A 15,512-nucleotide genomic window follows, 5' to 3' on the forward strand; every position below is an offset into this window, starting at 1 on the left:
TTTTTTTTAGCTATCCGAATGCTAATCCTTACATTGCACGCATGCACTCTGCTCCAGACAGAATCTCAATGATGGTTTTTTAGAAAAAGTTTTCTGAAGTTGCACAAACAGTCTGGCTCAGGGCATTGAAGACTGAACAGTGAGTTTCTTACCTTTATTCAAATTATTATTATTTTTTTACCTATTGCTTTATGTTCAAATGCTGTTAGTTCATTTATAGTACAAAATGAGTTTTGAATCAAAAAGGTTTTAATTTTATCAAATAACTCCAGACTTTTTTCTTATTAGCATGTAATTTGTGCAGTGCTATATCCTTAATACATGTCTACATTATAACCATTTTGTCACAAACATGTTGATAACTTACAAAATCCGGTTTGATTTTTTTCCAACAAAGAACATACACGTAAATACAGTAGAGGTTACGCTCAACTCTCAAGGCGGCTATTTAAAGGGGATTTCCTGCAATCTGATTTCTTCACAAAGTTCCATGATCCTGCAAAAATAGTAGTTAGTTAGTTATGTTTTCCAATGTTGAGACTACAAGAAACAAAAACAACATTAGGAAGAAAAAATCCAATGTGGCTTAGACTTGGTTTAATCTTTCTATCCTAATAAAACCACCACAATGGCGGAGCCATGTTGCTCCTTGGGGGGGCCATGGCCCCCCCAAAATTATAAATTTTCTCAATAGCATATATGGCAAAAATATATAGGCCCCCCTCAAAAAATTATAACCGGCCCCCTCATTTGTTCAGAAGACTTAAACTTTGTCTAATAGGTAAAACTTCTCATCAAATAAAAGAATAGTTGAGCTCCCCAATTATCTAAAGACTTGTAATTAATCTAGTGGACAATAAACTACTCTCTACAAATAGAATAGATGTTAGCCCATTTCAAAACAAAGCTTTTACATTTTCCTCTTCATTCTCATTCTCAAGTTACGTGCCTTTTGCCTTTTTCTCCTCAATATTGCTGCCAGCGTCATTGTTTAGTTAATATTAACAAAACAAAACTCATCTCAACACAGTCACACAAAACTGAAAACCCTCACAGCTAGTAAAAACAAATCTATCCCTTTTTTTTCCATCTCATTGCTGTTATAGTAGAGTAGTGAACTTGGAAGTGTGTGAGGATGTGGGTTTGTGTTGGGGGATAATTCATTAAAATATTTTAAAAATAAATAATATGAATGATAAAGTGGATGTTGCTTAAAATAATAGTGGAATTTGTTTTCCTTTAATGTGAGTAACATTTATATAATTGAGAAAAAAAATTAAGGTTCTTTTTAGGTTAATTCTTGTGTCATATTAAAGATATTAGTAATTTAAAATTTAGGACACTTGTAGCAACAAATGCTTTTTTTTTTTTAAATGCAAAATGTTCTTTAATGATTTGATGATGGTGGCAGAATTTAAGATGCCTGTAGCAACATTTAGAATTCATAATTTGATGATAATAGATTAATTTTATTCTATGAAAGATTATCGTCATGTAAATTTTTTTTAATTTTTTTTTGGATATTATGTATGTCTATAGTGAATTAGACAATTTATGGATATATTAGAGTTGATAACTTTGTATTCAATATATTTATAAATTATAATTATTGTATAAATACCATAACTCGGTCCCCCCAAGTTAAAAATCCTGGCTACGCCCCTGCACCAGAAAATCTACTTGTACTAGCAGATCAGGTACCTAAGAAAGTTTTCTGTTTGTAGTTTCAAAGATTCAGCTGAAAACTATAATGTGTGAAATTTAGTCACTCTATGGGTTATCTGTTATTGGCTAAACTTCTGTATGACTGCATGGAAACATGCTATAATACCTTGTTCATTATCCATAAATCCCTATACCAAGAAAAGCATTTTTGATATGATGTAGCTCCCTGGTGACATTCTCCATATTCATTCTTTCTTGCGGTAATTCCAATGAACAAGCAAGGCCGATCTTGAAAACTGAAAATAAGCACTTGTGCATATTAGCATTCATCTGGTGTAGGTTCTCCATGTGGTTTTTTCCTTCCTCTGCCTCTGGATCCATGTGATCATAATTGTCATGGCTGTCTTCTTCTGTTGCTGTTTCATCTACTCCTCTTGTGGAAAGGTTTGGGTCCACAATCTGCACAAGTCTTTCTGGCAATGCCATCCTAACAAAGTTATGGAGGTTGAAACTATCTTTAAACATTTCGTCAGTGGGTCTTCATCCTGTGAACATCTCCAACACTAGTATTCCATAGCTGTAGACATCGCCCTGCCTTGACGCCTCACCTCCCATTCCATATTCTGCAATTTATATGTTTCACATGCTTAGTTAAAGTGAGGGAAATTTCATATAGCAGCTTAATACTTGCTTTTTGTGATCTGATATACAATATTTAGAGGTTAAATGTTTTGTTTAATATTATTTTGAAAATATGTGATAGAGAATCTGCATTCTAAAGTCAGAACTCGTAAAAACTGTGACAAATTGCATGATAGAAGGGAATAACATTCATACTTGCATCTTACAATGGAAAATGTAAGTTAATGATTAGGATCATCTGATCATCATATCCTTTACTTATTTGTAATTAAGTAGTAGATAAAGGCCTCTCAACAAGCCATGGCTGCATACCGAGAGTAATAGGCCCTGATATTATCCGATGACAACCAAATTATTTAGCTATTTAGGAATCTGTTAAATACCAGCTATACCATGTCTATTTGTATGTTCCTTTTTTTTCCACGTCACATATAAAGCTGCTTGAAATAGCTAAACTGAAAATTTTGAAATTAAATACGAATTTGAAGAAAAAAAAGTCACAAAAAGCTACCAGAGAAAAAGGAAGAAGGGGGCAAATTTTTAATAAGCTGAAATAAAATTTTCTTGTTGAACCATGCAGGATTTCAATCATCAGTCCATCCTGCATTTGGTCAAAAAAGTTTACAACTTCAATGGCTGTGTCTCCAATCTAAGCATTCTTTTATCTTGGGATTATTGGTGTGAATTTTTCTTCATCTCTACTTGTTTTGTTTTGCTTGTCTCCTCTTGACCAATATTCAATTTCTTGTTTAAATAAAGGCTATTCTTTGATCTTAAAATCTTTTCTGGTTTGCATTTTCAGCTTTAGATTCTAATCTCAATGTACTATCCCCAAACGAAAGAGACATGCCATTGTCTTCTCATATTTAAGCCTCTTTTTTATTGGTTGTAATTTATGAAAGATTTGCAACTTCTTTAATAATGGCCAAATCGCCAATGGCCTGTTGCCCTAGTGGCACTGGCACCTCTACCCTAAGGTGGGTAAACTACTGGTTCAATCCTTGGTGTCTTCACCTAGGGGAAAAAAAATAGTGGTCAAATCCTCCCTTGCAATTCCTATTAATCTGCACCCAAGCCTTAAAATCCTAGCTGGAACCAATATTCCCAGGCTACAAAGAGACCAATTCTCTCAACTAAAAAGTTGTCTGCACAATTTTTATGCAGGGTCTGCATAATTCTATTTATTGATAGTCTACATATTTGATAAACCTGATTGGCATGCTATCAGCATAATCATAGATAAGCCTGAAGAAATAAATCAACAATGCTAAATGAATAAATCTTAGTCAGAAGACTGTTAGAGATGCTAGTCAACTTGATCAAAATCATGATTTAGAATATTTGAGAGTTAAGTAGTTATTTACCTGGAGCAGCAAAACCAATTGAACCTTTTAGTTCAACTGTGCTAGTTTGATTTTGAGAAACATCATTGGTTGAGGAAAGGAGCCTTGCCAAGCCAAAGTCACTAACGTGAGCAATCATGTCATTGTCAAGAAGAACATTGCTTGGCTTTAAATCACAATGAATGATTGGTCTTTTACAGTGCTCGTGAAGATAATGTAATGCAGAAGCAACATCAATTGCAATATTTAGTCTTTGAAGAAGGTTCAAATGTCTTGATTGATTCTCATTGTCTATATATGGATGCAGCCACTTCTCTAGGCTTCCATTCGCTATGAACTCAAACACTAGAGCTTTGAATTCATTACCATTGTAGTCCATGCTGGAGCAACAAGTTAAGGTTTTAACAAGATTCCGATGCCGAATATTTCTTAACACATTGCATTCAGCAATGAAACTCTTGGAAGCTCCTTTTTGTTGAAGGTTCAACACCTTTACAGCAACTATCATTTCTTCTTGATCAAGAACTCCTATTCCTTTATATACAGATTCAAAACTACCAGATCCAATTAGATTGTCAGGAGAGAATCCGCCAGTCACCTGATAGAGCCTCTTGTATGAAACCTTTGAAATGAGTTCAGTACGTGAGAGTGTAGAAGATGATTTCTTTTTTGATTTTCTCCTCCAATAGAGAACAAGAAAGAGTGAAGACAAAGTGATGAAAAAAATCCCACAAACAATTATGACTGTTAATTTGAAAGCATTGGATTTTCCTTCTTTCATAACTTTAATTTCGCATGCTTGCAGCTGCAGTTCTGGGATACCCCCACAAAGCTTTTTATTTCCATTCACTGATATGTTACTTGCATTTCTAAAGATGCCTTCTGTTGGAACTTCACCCTCCAGATTATTAAAAGAAAGATTCAAATATTGTAAAAGGGAGAGTTTCTGCAGATCTTTAGGAATTGGCCCTGACAAGTTGTTTTGTGAAAGATCTAAGAACTGAAGGCCTCTCAAAGAAGCCAAGGATGGAGGTAAGGTGCCTTGAAATAAATTACCTTGCAGGTAAAGGTACTCCAAGCTCAAGCAATCTGAAATGGCTCTAGGAATCTCACCAGTCAATTTGTTTTCAGAGACATCCAATTGATTGATATTTTTGAAAATGCCTACTTCCACAGGTAGGGTGCTGGTTAATGAGTTCTGTGATAAGTTGAGTACTAGTAATTGGGGAAGACTGATTTTGGGTATGGCTCCACTAATGTTATTTTCTGAAATGTCTAAGTACTGCAAATATTTGCAGTTTCCAAAACCGGATGGAATGTTTCCTTCCAAATTGTTCTGCGATAGGTAAAGTATGACCAATTGAGTGAGGTTACCTATAGAGGATGGTATGGGTCCTGACAATCTGTTTCCATTCAAAGCCAATCCTTCCAGCTTTTGAAACTTCTTAAAATGACTGGGAATGCTGCTGTGAACAGGTTACGTGCCATGTTTAAGGAAGTTAAGTTGATGAGATTCTCTAATGCCTCAGGAATAATTCCAGATAGTTTATTTCGGTCAAGATATAGTGCACGGAGTTGCATGGACAAATTTCCTATAGAATTGGGTAAACTACCTCCAAAATTGTTATTAGAAAATTCAAGCATTTCCAGTTTGGTGCAGTTTTTCACAGATGTTAAGAAATCCAAGTCCTTAGCTGAATTACTTCCAAGATTATTTTGTCCAACACCTAGCCACTAGAGGTGTAGCAGGTTTCCCAGATTGGTTGGAACTTGTCCTACAAAATTGTTTCCTGAGAGAGCAAGTATTTCAAGTCGAGAAGCATTGGATAGTGAAACGGGGATTGGACCAAAGAACTTATTAGTAGAGATGGACAAATATTTGAGATTAGGGAGAGTGAGTCCTATGTTGTCTGGAAGAGTGCCATTAAGTCGGTTAACTGCAGTAGAGATGATGCTCATAGTTGATATATTGTAAAGGGAATAAGGGATCATACCGGAAAGATTATTGCCTACAACTTCAAAGAAAGATAATTTCTGCAAACGGCCTATTTCATCCGGAATATTTCCCACAAAATTATTGAGTGCTAAGGAGAGTTCCTGGAGTGAAGAAATATTTCCTAAAAAAGGCGAGATGCCTCCTGTCAAATTATTTCCACCAATTTGAAGCATCGCAAGCTTCTTCAAAGAGCCCAGCTCAACAGGAATATTCCCTGAAAGTTTATTCCTAGTGAAATCAATGACTCTGAGTTCAGGACAGTTGGTCAAGTTACCTGGAATTCTCCCTGTCAATGAGTTATTGCTGAGAAGAAGATCTTGCAGTCGGAACAAATGACTAACTTCTTGTGGAATATCTCCATATAAGTTGTTGCCACGGAGGTTGACCAACTTGAGAAAGCTAAGGTTGCCAACATAAGGTGATATGGATCCATGCAAAGTATAGCCTTGTAGGTTCAAGGCTGTGACTCTTTGATGCTGGTGGCTGCATGTAACTCCATGCCAGTTGCAAAAGTGGATAGAATCATTCCAAGAGCTCAAGGTTTTATGTGGATCATTGGCTATCAATTCTTTGAATTTGAGCAAAGCCAACCTATCAGTCTTATTCGTTGGAGCAGCTGCAATATTGGTTGTTTGCAAGTGTAGTAGGCTTATAGGAAAGAGAAGAATAGCATGAAGGTATGTAGGCCATATCACATGAAACTTGGTGTTACGAAGTTTCATTGGTTTCAAGCAGATGGTGAAATATTGGTGCAAGGCAAAGAGAGATATAGAGAATTATGTTAAGCAAAAATGAGACTTTAAGCAGGGGTCAGTTATGGCATGAACTTAACTGGAATACTTCTTTTGAAATTTTCTCTAACCACATTTTTTATCATGTAAAATATATGATTTTTTTGCTGCTAGGTCTGATTTTGCATTCCATCAAGCCGAAGTTTGACTATTGTACTCGTCCTCATGTGAGACTTAAAATGCTGTTTCTCACATTCCTCCACACACCAAAAAGCAATTATGATACTTTAACTGATTCATTAATGATTAATTATAGTAGTCATCTGTGACAAACTAGATACTGAACCCAAAAAAAAAAAAAACAAACAAACAAACAAACGTGGTTGGCATTGTATGTTGTTTTGATGCTAAATCCACTAAATTATTCATCCAGGTTAGGTAAAGTATGACCTTATTCCATGGGCTAGGTAGTGCAAAGTTTCTTCTTCTTCTTTTGTTTTTTTTCCCTAATGTTTTTCCCTTTTCCTTTTAATTCAATAAGATGACTAAATCAATATTTTATTTAATTGGATTAAGATTGGTGTAATATTGACCTGTCAAATTCATAGTATGCATGTTGAAGATAAAATTTTCATTCTCTCCTATAAAAGATGATAATGGTTGGTTGATTCCATTTGTTTCTTGACATATCTTTCTATATTCCTCATTTTCAATTCCTCTGTTTGAAGTTGAACCCATTTTTCACTGATTAAAGTTGAATCATATATAATATGTAAGTCAATGGCCGTTTTTATACATTAATTCCAGAGCATGTGGCAATCTTTTAAAACGACAGCATAATATGTGGGTTGTGCTGTAACATAGATAAGCCCTTCATACTTCCAAGTTCCAAGAGGTATGAACTAGAAATCATTGACTTTGACTGGTGTTTATAATACTCTTAAGGATATTCTTTCAGGCTTCCAAAAGGCATGAACTAGAAATCATTTACTTGGTAATGAAGATTGAGTACCATGACTGCTACTTCCTACCCATTTACATTCATCTTTTTAAAAAATTTCCTATCTAGTAGTATGTCCATGTTCCCTTGTAGCTTGTATATAGAATAGAACCATGACTCCCTGTCCAATCAGATAACCTTTTGGACTTTTGGTCATTTACTTCTGTTCTCCCAAAAGTTTGAGCTACCCGAAATTCTCCTAAAATCAACGGCACCATCTGATGATCATTCCTACTTCTCACATGCTATCTTTTAGCTGAAATATTAAGGATTACACTTTCCAAATTATAGGGTGGATGATTGTAAACTTCTAAATGAGAAGTAAGGTCAAATAAGTTTCTAAATTTTAATACATGTTGATGTTCTTTTGAATGTTAGGTAATGGGTTGGAGGAGATTGGTATGGAGTTCAATTGTCCCATGTAATTTTTTTCCTTATTCCGTTATCTCCCTTTCATCTTATTTAAATGCCTTAATAACTACGTTCAATGCACCAAGAACCTTATATTTTAGTGACATTGTCTTCTCCCATTTATGAGAAAAACCATAGTTCAAATCTCCATTTAAAAAAAAAAAAAAAATCTCTATATGTGGAGAATTTGGATACATATGATGTCTTTAATAAACATTCAAATAGAGCATCTTACTTGATATTTCAAATACAAAAGGGTTTTCTGCAACTGGATAGTTGACTATTAATAGAAAAAAAAATGCATACACACATTAGTTTTTTTTATTTAAATACATACACATTATACTAGAACCTGTAGTAGAAGTGTTCAATATGCTTGTACTGTCTGAAAGTGACAATATGCATACAGAAGTGGGACTGCCATATCCCAAAGAAGAAAATATAAGGAAATCATTCAATAAACATCTCGAGGTTGAACTAGCATGCCTATATATGATCAATGGGGACATGAAAGAGGTTTCAATGATCTCTTCTGATAGTTTCATGCTCTGCAATCCAAGTACAAAGTTAGTTATATTCATTATTTCCCAAACCATAAGGAAAAACCATGAAAGTAGAAACAAGAACCAAGAAAATTTCCCAAACCATAGTCATTGATGGTTTTATTATTTAGGCAAATTAAAATTTAAAAAATCTAGAAGTACCTTAAATGCGGATACCAGAACCAAGAAAAGCACTTTTTATCAAATGTAGCTCCCTAGTTACTTCCTTCATTTTCTTTCTGTCTTTTGGTGACTCCATTGAACATGCAAGTCCAATTTCAATGATTGATACTAAGCATTTATGCACATTGGGATCCATTTGGCACAAGTTTGCAATACCTTGAGCTTCCTTGTCCGCTTGTATTTCATTGCCATTAGTATCTTCTCTAGCTGCCACTATTGCTGTTGGAGCTTCATCAACTTCTCTTGGTAGAAGGATTGGGTCCACAATTTGAACAAGTTTCTTTGGCAGTGCCATCTTTGCAAAATTGTGGAGATTGAGACCATCTTTAAGCATTTCATCAGTGGGTCTCTTTCCCAAGAACATCTCTAGCAGTAATATTCCATAGCTATACACATCCCCCTCTATTGATGCCTTACCACCCGTGCCATACTCTACAATTTTATGAAATGTAAGAAAATTTTACAATTGTTGTCTATAATAATATTTGGAATTTAATGCAAGTGAAGTTGACTTGATTTGTGAAAAAGAAAAAGAAAAATGAACTTTAACCTAAAAACAGGAAGATAGAAGCCATCATTTCAAATTTTCTAGTGAGATGAATTGATCAGAAGTACATTACAACAATACTTCAGGGCTGTTAGATGGAGGCAACATTTATAATTTATATTCAGCACTGAAAATATGTGGTTAATAATTACAAACAGGAAAATTTAATCAATTTATATTTTGTAATTGGTATGGACTTGTTGACACGTCTTGGCTGCACCCGTGTTTAACTAAAATCATGGTTCCTATTATTTCCCATTATTTGAATGTTGTTTGTTAACAACTTCTTCAGTATTGGACACATGAGTAAATGTCACAAAACTATAGCACATATCTGTTTTGAGACTAGCTCTACCATAATAATATAACAAATTGACAAGCTACCATCAGTATCACAAACATATATACAGTGTTGCAGAAATAAATGACCGAAAAAAGAAGATACAAAGCTTAAGTCATCACTTAGCAATGTCTCAACTAATAAAATTTATCAAGGCTTAAATCATTTTCAATGCTAGGTGCACTTCTAAGTATGAGAGAGAGAGAGAGAATTTAAGTATCCACTCTTGATAGTAGTAAGGTAATTGCCAAAAATATATTGTCCAGTATCTGTGGAAATATTTAGGGGTGTAGCTAGAAGATTTGTAAAGATTTTACCTGGGGCAACGTAACCAATTGATCCCTTTATCCCAATTGTACTGGTTTCCTTTCTAGAAGAATCATTGGTGATTGAGAGGAGTCTTGCTAGACCAAAATCACTTACATGAGCAACCATGTCATTGTCAAGAAGAATATTGCTTGGCTTTAAATCACAATGAATAACTGGTTGCACAGAATGGTTGTGAAGATAATATATCGCAGAAGCTACATCAATTGCAACATTTAGTCTTTGAAGAATGCTCAAGCTCCTTGATTGATTTACATTGTCTAACCCTGGATGCAGCCATATATCTAAGCTCCCATTTGTCATGAATTCAAAGACTAGAGCTTTGAATTGATTCCCACTATAATCCATGCTAGAGCAACATGTTAATATCTTAACAAGATTCCGATGCCGGATGTTTCGTAATGCATTGCATTCAGCCACAAAACTTGTGGAAGCTCCCTTGCATTGAAGGTTAAGGACCTTTATAGCAACTAGTCTTTCTTCTTGATCAAGAGCTCCTTTATATACAAAGCCAAAACTGCCGGATCCAATTAAATTGTTTGGAGAAAATCCACTAGTTGCCTGATAGAGTTCTTTGTATGAAACATTTGGAAGGAGGTCCATTGTTGAAACCACACAAGGTGATTCCTTTTTTGATTTTTTCATCCAGTAAAGAACAAGAAAGGATGAAAACAAAAATAAAAACAGAACAATGGAAATAATTACAATTGCTAGTTTGAACCCAATTGAGTTTCTTGGTTTCATGACTTTTATAGGGCATTTTGGCAATTGCAATTTCGGAATACCGCCACAAAGTTTAGTATTTCCAATCAATGATATCACACTTGTGTTTTTGAAAACTCCTTCCATTGGCACCTCACCCACAAGATTATTGAACGAAAGATTCAAATTTTCTAAAAAATGAAGCTTCTCTAATTCCTTTGGAATTGATCTTGATAGGTTATTTTGTGAAGCATCTAAACGTCGAAGACTTTTTAAGGAAGCCATAGATGATGGTATGGCTCCTTCAAAGGAATTCCCTTGTAGGTAAAGGACTTCCAGCATCAAACAATTTCCTATAGATGTAGGAATTTCACCAGATAAATTATTGTTAGAGACATCCAATTCGTTAATATTTTTCAGATTCCCTACTTCAAATGGTAGTTTGCCACTGAATGAGTTGTGAGATAAATTGAGAAGTACTAATGGAAGAGAAGAAGGACCAATAAGCTGTGGGGGTATGGATCCCTTAAAGTTATTTTGTGAAATGTCAAAGTGCAGCAAATGTTGACAGTTTACAATACTTGGAGGTATTGTTCCTTTGAACTTGTTTTCCTCTAAAAAGAGATCAAACAATAGAGTAAGGTTGCCTATGGAGGCAGGTATTTCTCCTGACAATCTATTTCCTCGTAATCTCAGTGATTGCATATTCTGCAACTTCCCGAGAGTCTTAGGAATGATGCCCGTAAAGTGATTATAACTTAAGCTCAAGGAAATTAAATTCACAAAATTCTCTAATGATGCAGGAATAGTTCCAGATATATCATTGAATCCTAACTGTAATGCTATAAGCTGGGTTGACAAGTTGGATATAGAATTGGGCAGAACACCTCCGAATTGGTTTGAAGATATATCCAATATTTGAAGTTTACTACAATTTGTCAAAGATAATAGGAACGGGGAGCACTTTTCTAGGTGATTATTACTCAAAACTAGCCAAAAAAGACCCAATAGACTTCCCATATTACTTGGAAATGATCCCGTAAAATAGTTATCACCCAAATCAATCATTTTAAGCTGAGTTGCATTACATAATGAAGTAGGGATTTGTCCAGAGAAATCATTTAAGGCAATTGGAAGAACTTGCAGATTAGGAAGACTGAGGCCCATGTTGGCTGGAAGTGTGCCACTAAGTTGGTTGGATGTAAGTGAGACGACTTGGAGAGATGACAAATTGTAAAAAGAGGAAGGGATCGTACCTGAAAACTTATTGATCGAAATTGAGAACCGTTCTAAGGATTTCAATTGGCCTATGGAATCTGGAATATTTCCCACCATATTATTGGCCCCTACAGAAAAATATATTAGCAATGTAAGATTTCCTAGAGAAGGTGGGATCCGTCCTTCCAAATTGTTTATGGCAAGCTGAAGCTGATTGAGTTTCATTAAAGAACCTAACTCTGCTGGAATTTTCCCTGTAAGCTTATTCACATAAAGAATTATGAACCTGAGATTGGAGCAGTTGGACAAGCTAGATGGTATTTCCCCTTCCAACGAGTTATTGTTAAGTTCTAGACTTTGCAGTCGAAACAAATGACCAACTTCTTGTGGAATTTCGCCATAGAAACTGTTATTTTGGAGGTTGATGAACCTAAGAAAAGTGAGGTTTCCAATATCAGGTGATATGGATCCACTTAACTTAGAGCCCTCTAGGTTCAAGGCTGTGACTCTTTGGTGCCTGCGGCCGCATGTGATTCCATGCCAGTTGCAGAAGTGCATTGAGTCATTCCATGAGCTCAATATGCTATGTGGATCATGAGGTACAGATTCTTTGAATTTGAGCAAAGCCAAACGATCAGTCTCGTTTCTTGGAGTGGTGGCAGTAATGGCCATGGGTTGCAAGCAGAGGAGACTACTTGCAGAGAAGAGAAGAATCACACGAAAGTACATTAAGCAAAATGCGTAAAAATTGGTTTGGTGAAGCGTCATTATGGTTTGGAAAAACAGGAAGCTGGTGAAATATTGGGTGTCTGGCAACCAAGTGGAGTGGAGGCTTATTAATCCCTTGGGGTCACTGCATATGCACTTATATTGAAAAAATAAATAAATAAAATCCCTTATCCCCTCTATAAGAGTGTTCAACATTTATGTCAAAATCATTTATGGCAATATCAAACATTTATTGATAAGATAGAATGGCATTATATGAGGAGACTTGAACTTAAGTCTTTCTAAATTGTCTCTTCCTAATTTTAATTAATCATCAACATCAAATTTCAAATGAAATTCAGTTTTTAAATATATAGTTTGGTGTAAGATTATCCTAGTCCGTACATTCGATGTGGAAAAAGGCAAAATGCAAAGTGACAAATAGAGCAGATTGCAGAGTGTCAAACACGGTGGAAAATTATCTTGCAATCTCAAACACGGCGGAAAATTATCATGCTCCACAGTTCATACCATTTGAAAAGGCAACGTGGCAAACAGGGTAGGACTTGCAAAGTATCAAACACGATGGACATTATCTGGTCTCCCAAACTTCAGATGTGGAACTGCTACAATGGTACAGTACATGTAGATGCTAAATAGTTTTAGAAGTTGTCACTAAGTGATTCTTTTTTCCTTTTTCTTTTTTGACAATTTAATATTTAGGGAGGGAGATTTGGATCATAGACTAGGAAGCATGGACACGGTCATAGGTAAAATACATCAATAAAAATTATAACATGATAAGGCTAGTACGATACCAGTATGACATGAATACAACACGGGCATGACACCTCAAAATGAAGCGTACATGCTTCTAGATCATGGATATTTTCATTAAAAATACCAAGTGGTTCTGAACTACCAATTAATTGAACTACAAAGCTATTGAAGTATTTTAAACATTCTTTAACTCGTGTAAATTGGGTAACTACAGGGGCAATATATGGATTTCATCAATAAGTTAACAAGCAAATTAAGAACACTGTGACTTAATCCATGACATGTTAGCATACAAAAATACAACTCGACCAAAATAGGATTTCATCATATATATGTAATGAGGCATTTGAACAATATGAAGGGGAAGAACAAAGTTATGTGACTAAAAGTATATGTGGATAGTCATTTCAATTGCAACATAGTCGGTTGAAAGAATTTTTCTCTAAATTGGCTTAGAGATAAACTCAAGAGCAAAATAAAGACTTCACCATAGATGTTATTCTTCATATAAAGTTAAGGGGGATCGTCATTTCTGCCAAATATTGATTACTGCCAATTCCTTATACTTAAAGGGATGGATGTTGATATAACACCCACACAAAAAAAACACCATATGTTTAGAGTAACTTGGAATATCTATTATTCTAACATTCAAATACAGAGAGAGTATTCCAGCAAAAAAAAAAAAAACAACAACAACAATACAGAGAGAGTACAACACAAATACACTCATGTGGCACACCAGAAAAAGAAGTCCTGAGAGCACGTGTCATGTACCAACGCCAAGTCTTAACTCAACAGGGGTAACAAGGAGATTCTACTGATCTCTGCAAGTAGTTTATTGCTCCTAGAATTCAAGTAAAAATGAGTTATGTTCTATGATTGTAAATAAATCATGATACCAGAAACAAGAACACCTTTTGCATGAGTCCATTAAAAAAACAAATGAAAATTAAAGTACCTTATCCATTAGGAGGAGCGGACTTAGAATTTCAAGCTAGGGCCAAAATATAAGGAAAAAAAAAAAAACAAATAGGTATTCATATAGTATTAACAAACTATCAACCAAAATAAATACACAAAATCATTGTTTCTTAATACATTAAGATGCAATCATCTACCAACAACAACAACAAAAACACAAAATAATATTGTATCTTAAGAGCATCAGCTATTGCAAAAAAAAAATATATATATATATATATATATTTTCACAAACCAAAAATTACTTGGGCTACTTTAATATAGAATTTGAAATGTCTCGAACAGTAATGTTTTTGATATTTAGTGTTCTAAATACTAATCATTTAGCATTTAGAATACCTGATGCTAATACTCTAATACTAAATTGACTAGGATTTTTTATTTTTTATTTTAAAGTTTTGTTTTTTGTTAAGTTTTTGAGTTGAGTAGTTGCTAGTTGAGTTAGGCTAATTAAAAAGGAGAGGGTCTAAGTTTTTGGAGGAAGGAGGTGCAACTTTAGAAATAAAATTATATACCAATAAAAAAAAATTCTTTTTTTTTCATTGGACCAAGGGGGCCCAGGTCCCCCTGGGTCCGTCTCTGGTCCATTAGAGCTGTGGGTCTAAATAACCAAAAAACATTAGTAAGAGCAAATATATATCAAAAAAGTTATAAAAAAAATTCTTGTGTTTGTGAAAAAATAATTAGAACAAAGAAAGAAAACATAATGGCTAGTAATTATTTTATGAGATCGTTGTTATGCAATTTTACTTGAGCAAATTCAAATTTGAAATATGGCAGTACCTCAACTTGGATTCTTTTGGCGAAGACCATCTCTGCGGATCCTGAAGCCAAGAAAAACGTTTTTTATCAAATTTAATTCCCTATCAACTTCCTCCATATTCTTTCTTTCTTTTGGTGACTCCACTGAACAAGCAAGACCAATGTCAAGGATTGAGACTAAGCACTTATGAACATTGGCATCTATTTGGCATGGATTCACACAACGATGATGAAAGTTCAAAAACGTGTACAAAACACCTTTGAACGTTTAGACCCCCAAAATACAACTCAACCAACTCAAGCAATATGTCAAACAACTAGTGTGCGAAAACTTAACACATGCTATAATAAGAAATTGGTTAAACAACTATCTAAGCCATAACAAAATAAAACCACAGCAGATAATGTAAAGGCAAAGATAGAGAGGAAGGAAGATGCAAACACAAAGACAACACGCCATGTGTTATCGAAGAGGAAACCGAAGTCCTCGGCGAAAAACCTCTCCGCCGCCCTCCAAGCGGTAATCAATCCACTAGAAAATACAGTTGGGATACAAGGACAGCAATAGACCCTCCAAGCCTAATCTACCCAGTGCACCTAAGCCCTCCAAGCTTCTTGCTCCAACGAGGTT

The 15,512-nt window shown here is 34.9% G+C and overlaps 1 protein-coding gene and 1 pseudogene across 1 annotated transcript; both read right to left on the reverse strand.

Moving 5' to 3' along the window:
• Positions 1–329: 329 nt before the first annotated feature.
• Positions 330–6,484, reverse strand: LOC126696634 (putative receptor-like protein kinase At3g47110; annotated as a pseudogene).
• A 1,593-nt stretch (positions 6,485–8,077) lies between these two features.
• On the reverse strand, positions 8,078–12,525 carry LOC126697702 (probable LRR receptor-like serine/threonine-protein kinase At3g47570). The gene is made up of 3 exons (XM_050394782.1): positions 9,718–12,525; positions 8,493–8,945; positions 8,078–8,336 (listed from the first exon to the last, which is right to left on the reverse strand). Exons 1-2 carry the CDS (start codon positions 12,413–12,415, stop codon positions 8,494–8,496), a joined length of 3,150 nt encoding a protein of 1,049 aa, XP_050250739.1. The 5' UTR covers positions 12,416–12,525; the 3' UTR covers positions 8,078–8,336; position 8,493.
• Positions 12,526–15,512: the final 2,987 nt, after the last annotated feature.

This window comes from Quercus robur, chromosome 8 (genome assembly GCF_932294415.1).
Source record: "Quercus robur chromosome 8, dhQueRobu3.1, whole genome shotgun sequence".
In the NCBI taxonomy this organism is placed as follows: domain Eukaryota; kingdom Viridiplantae; phylum Streptophyta; class Magnoliopsida; order Fagales; family Fagaceae; genus Quercus; species Quercus robur.

Excerpts from the sequence above, each read along its gene's own strand:
- LOC126697702 (XM_050394782.1), bottom strand. The coding sequence starts at position 12,415 with ATGACGCTTCACCAAACCAATTTTTACGCATTTTGCTTAATGTACTTT. Across the intron at positions 8,946-9,717 it reads AATTGGTTACGTTGCCCCAG|AGTATGGCACGGGTGGTAAG; the intron begins GTAAAATCTTTA and ends ATAAAATTGTAG.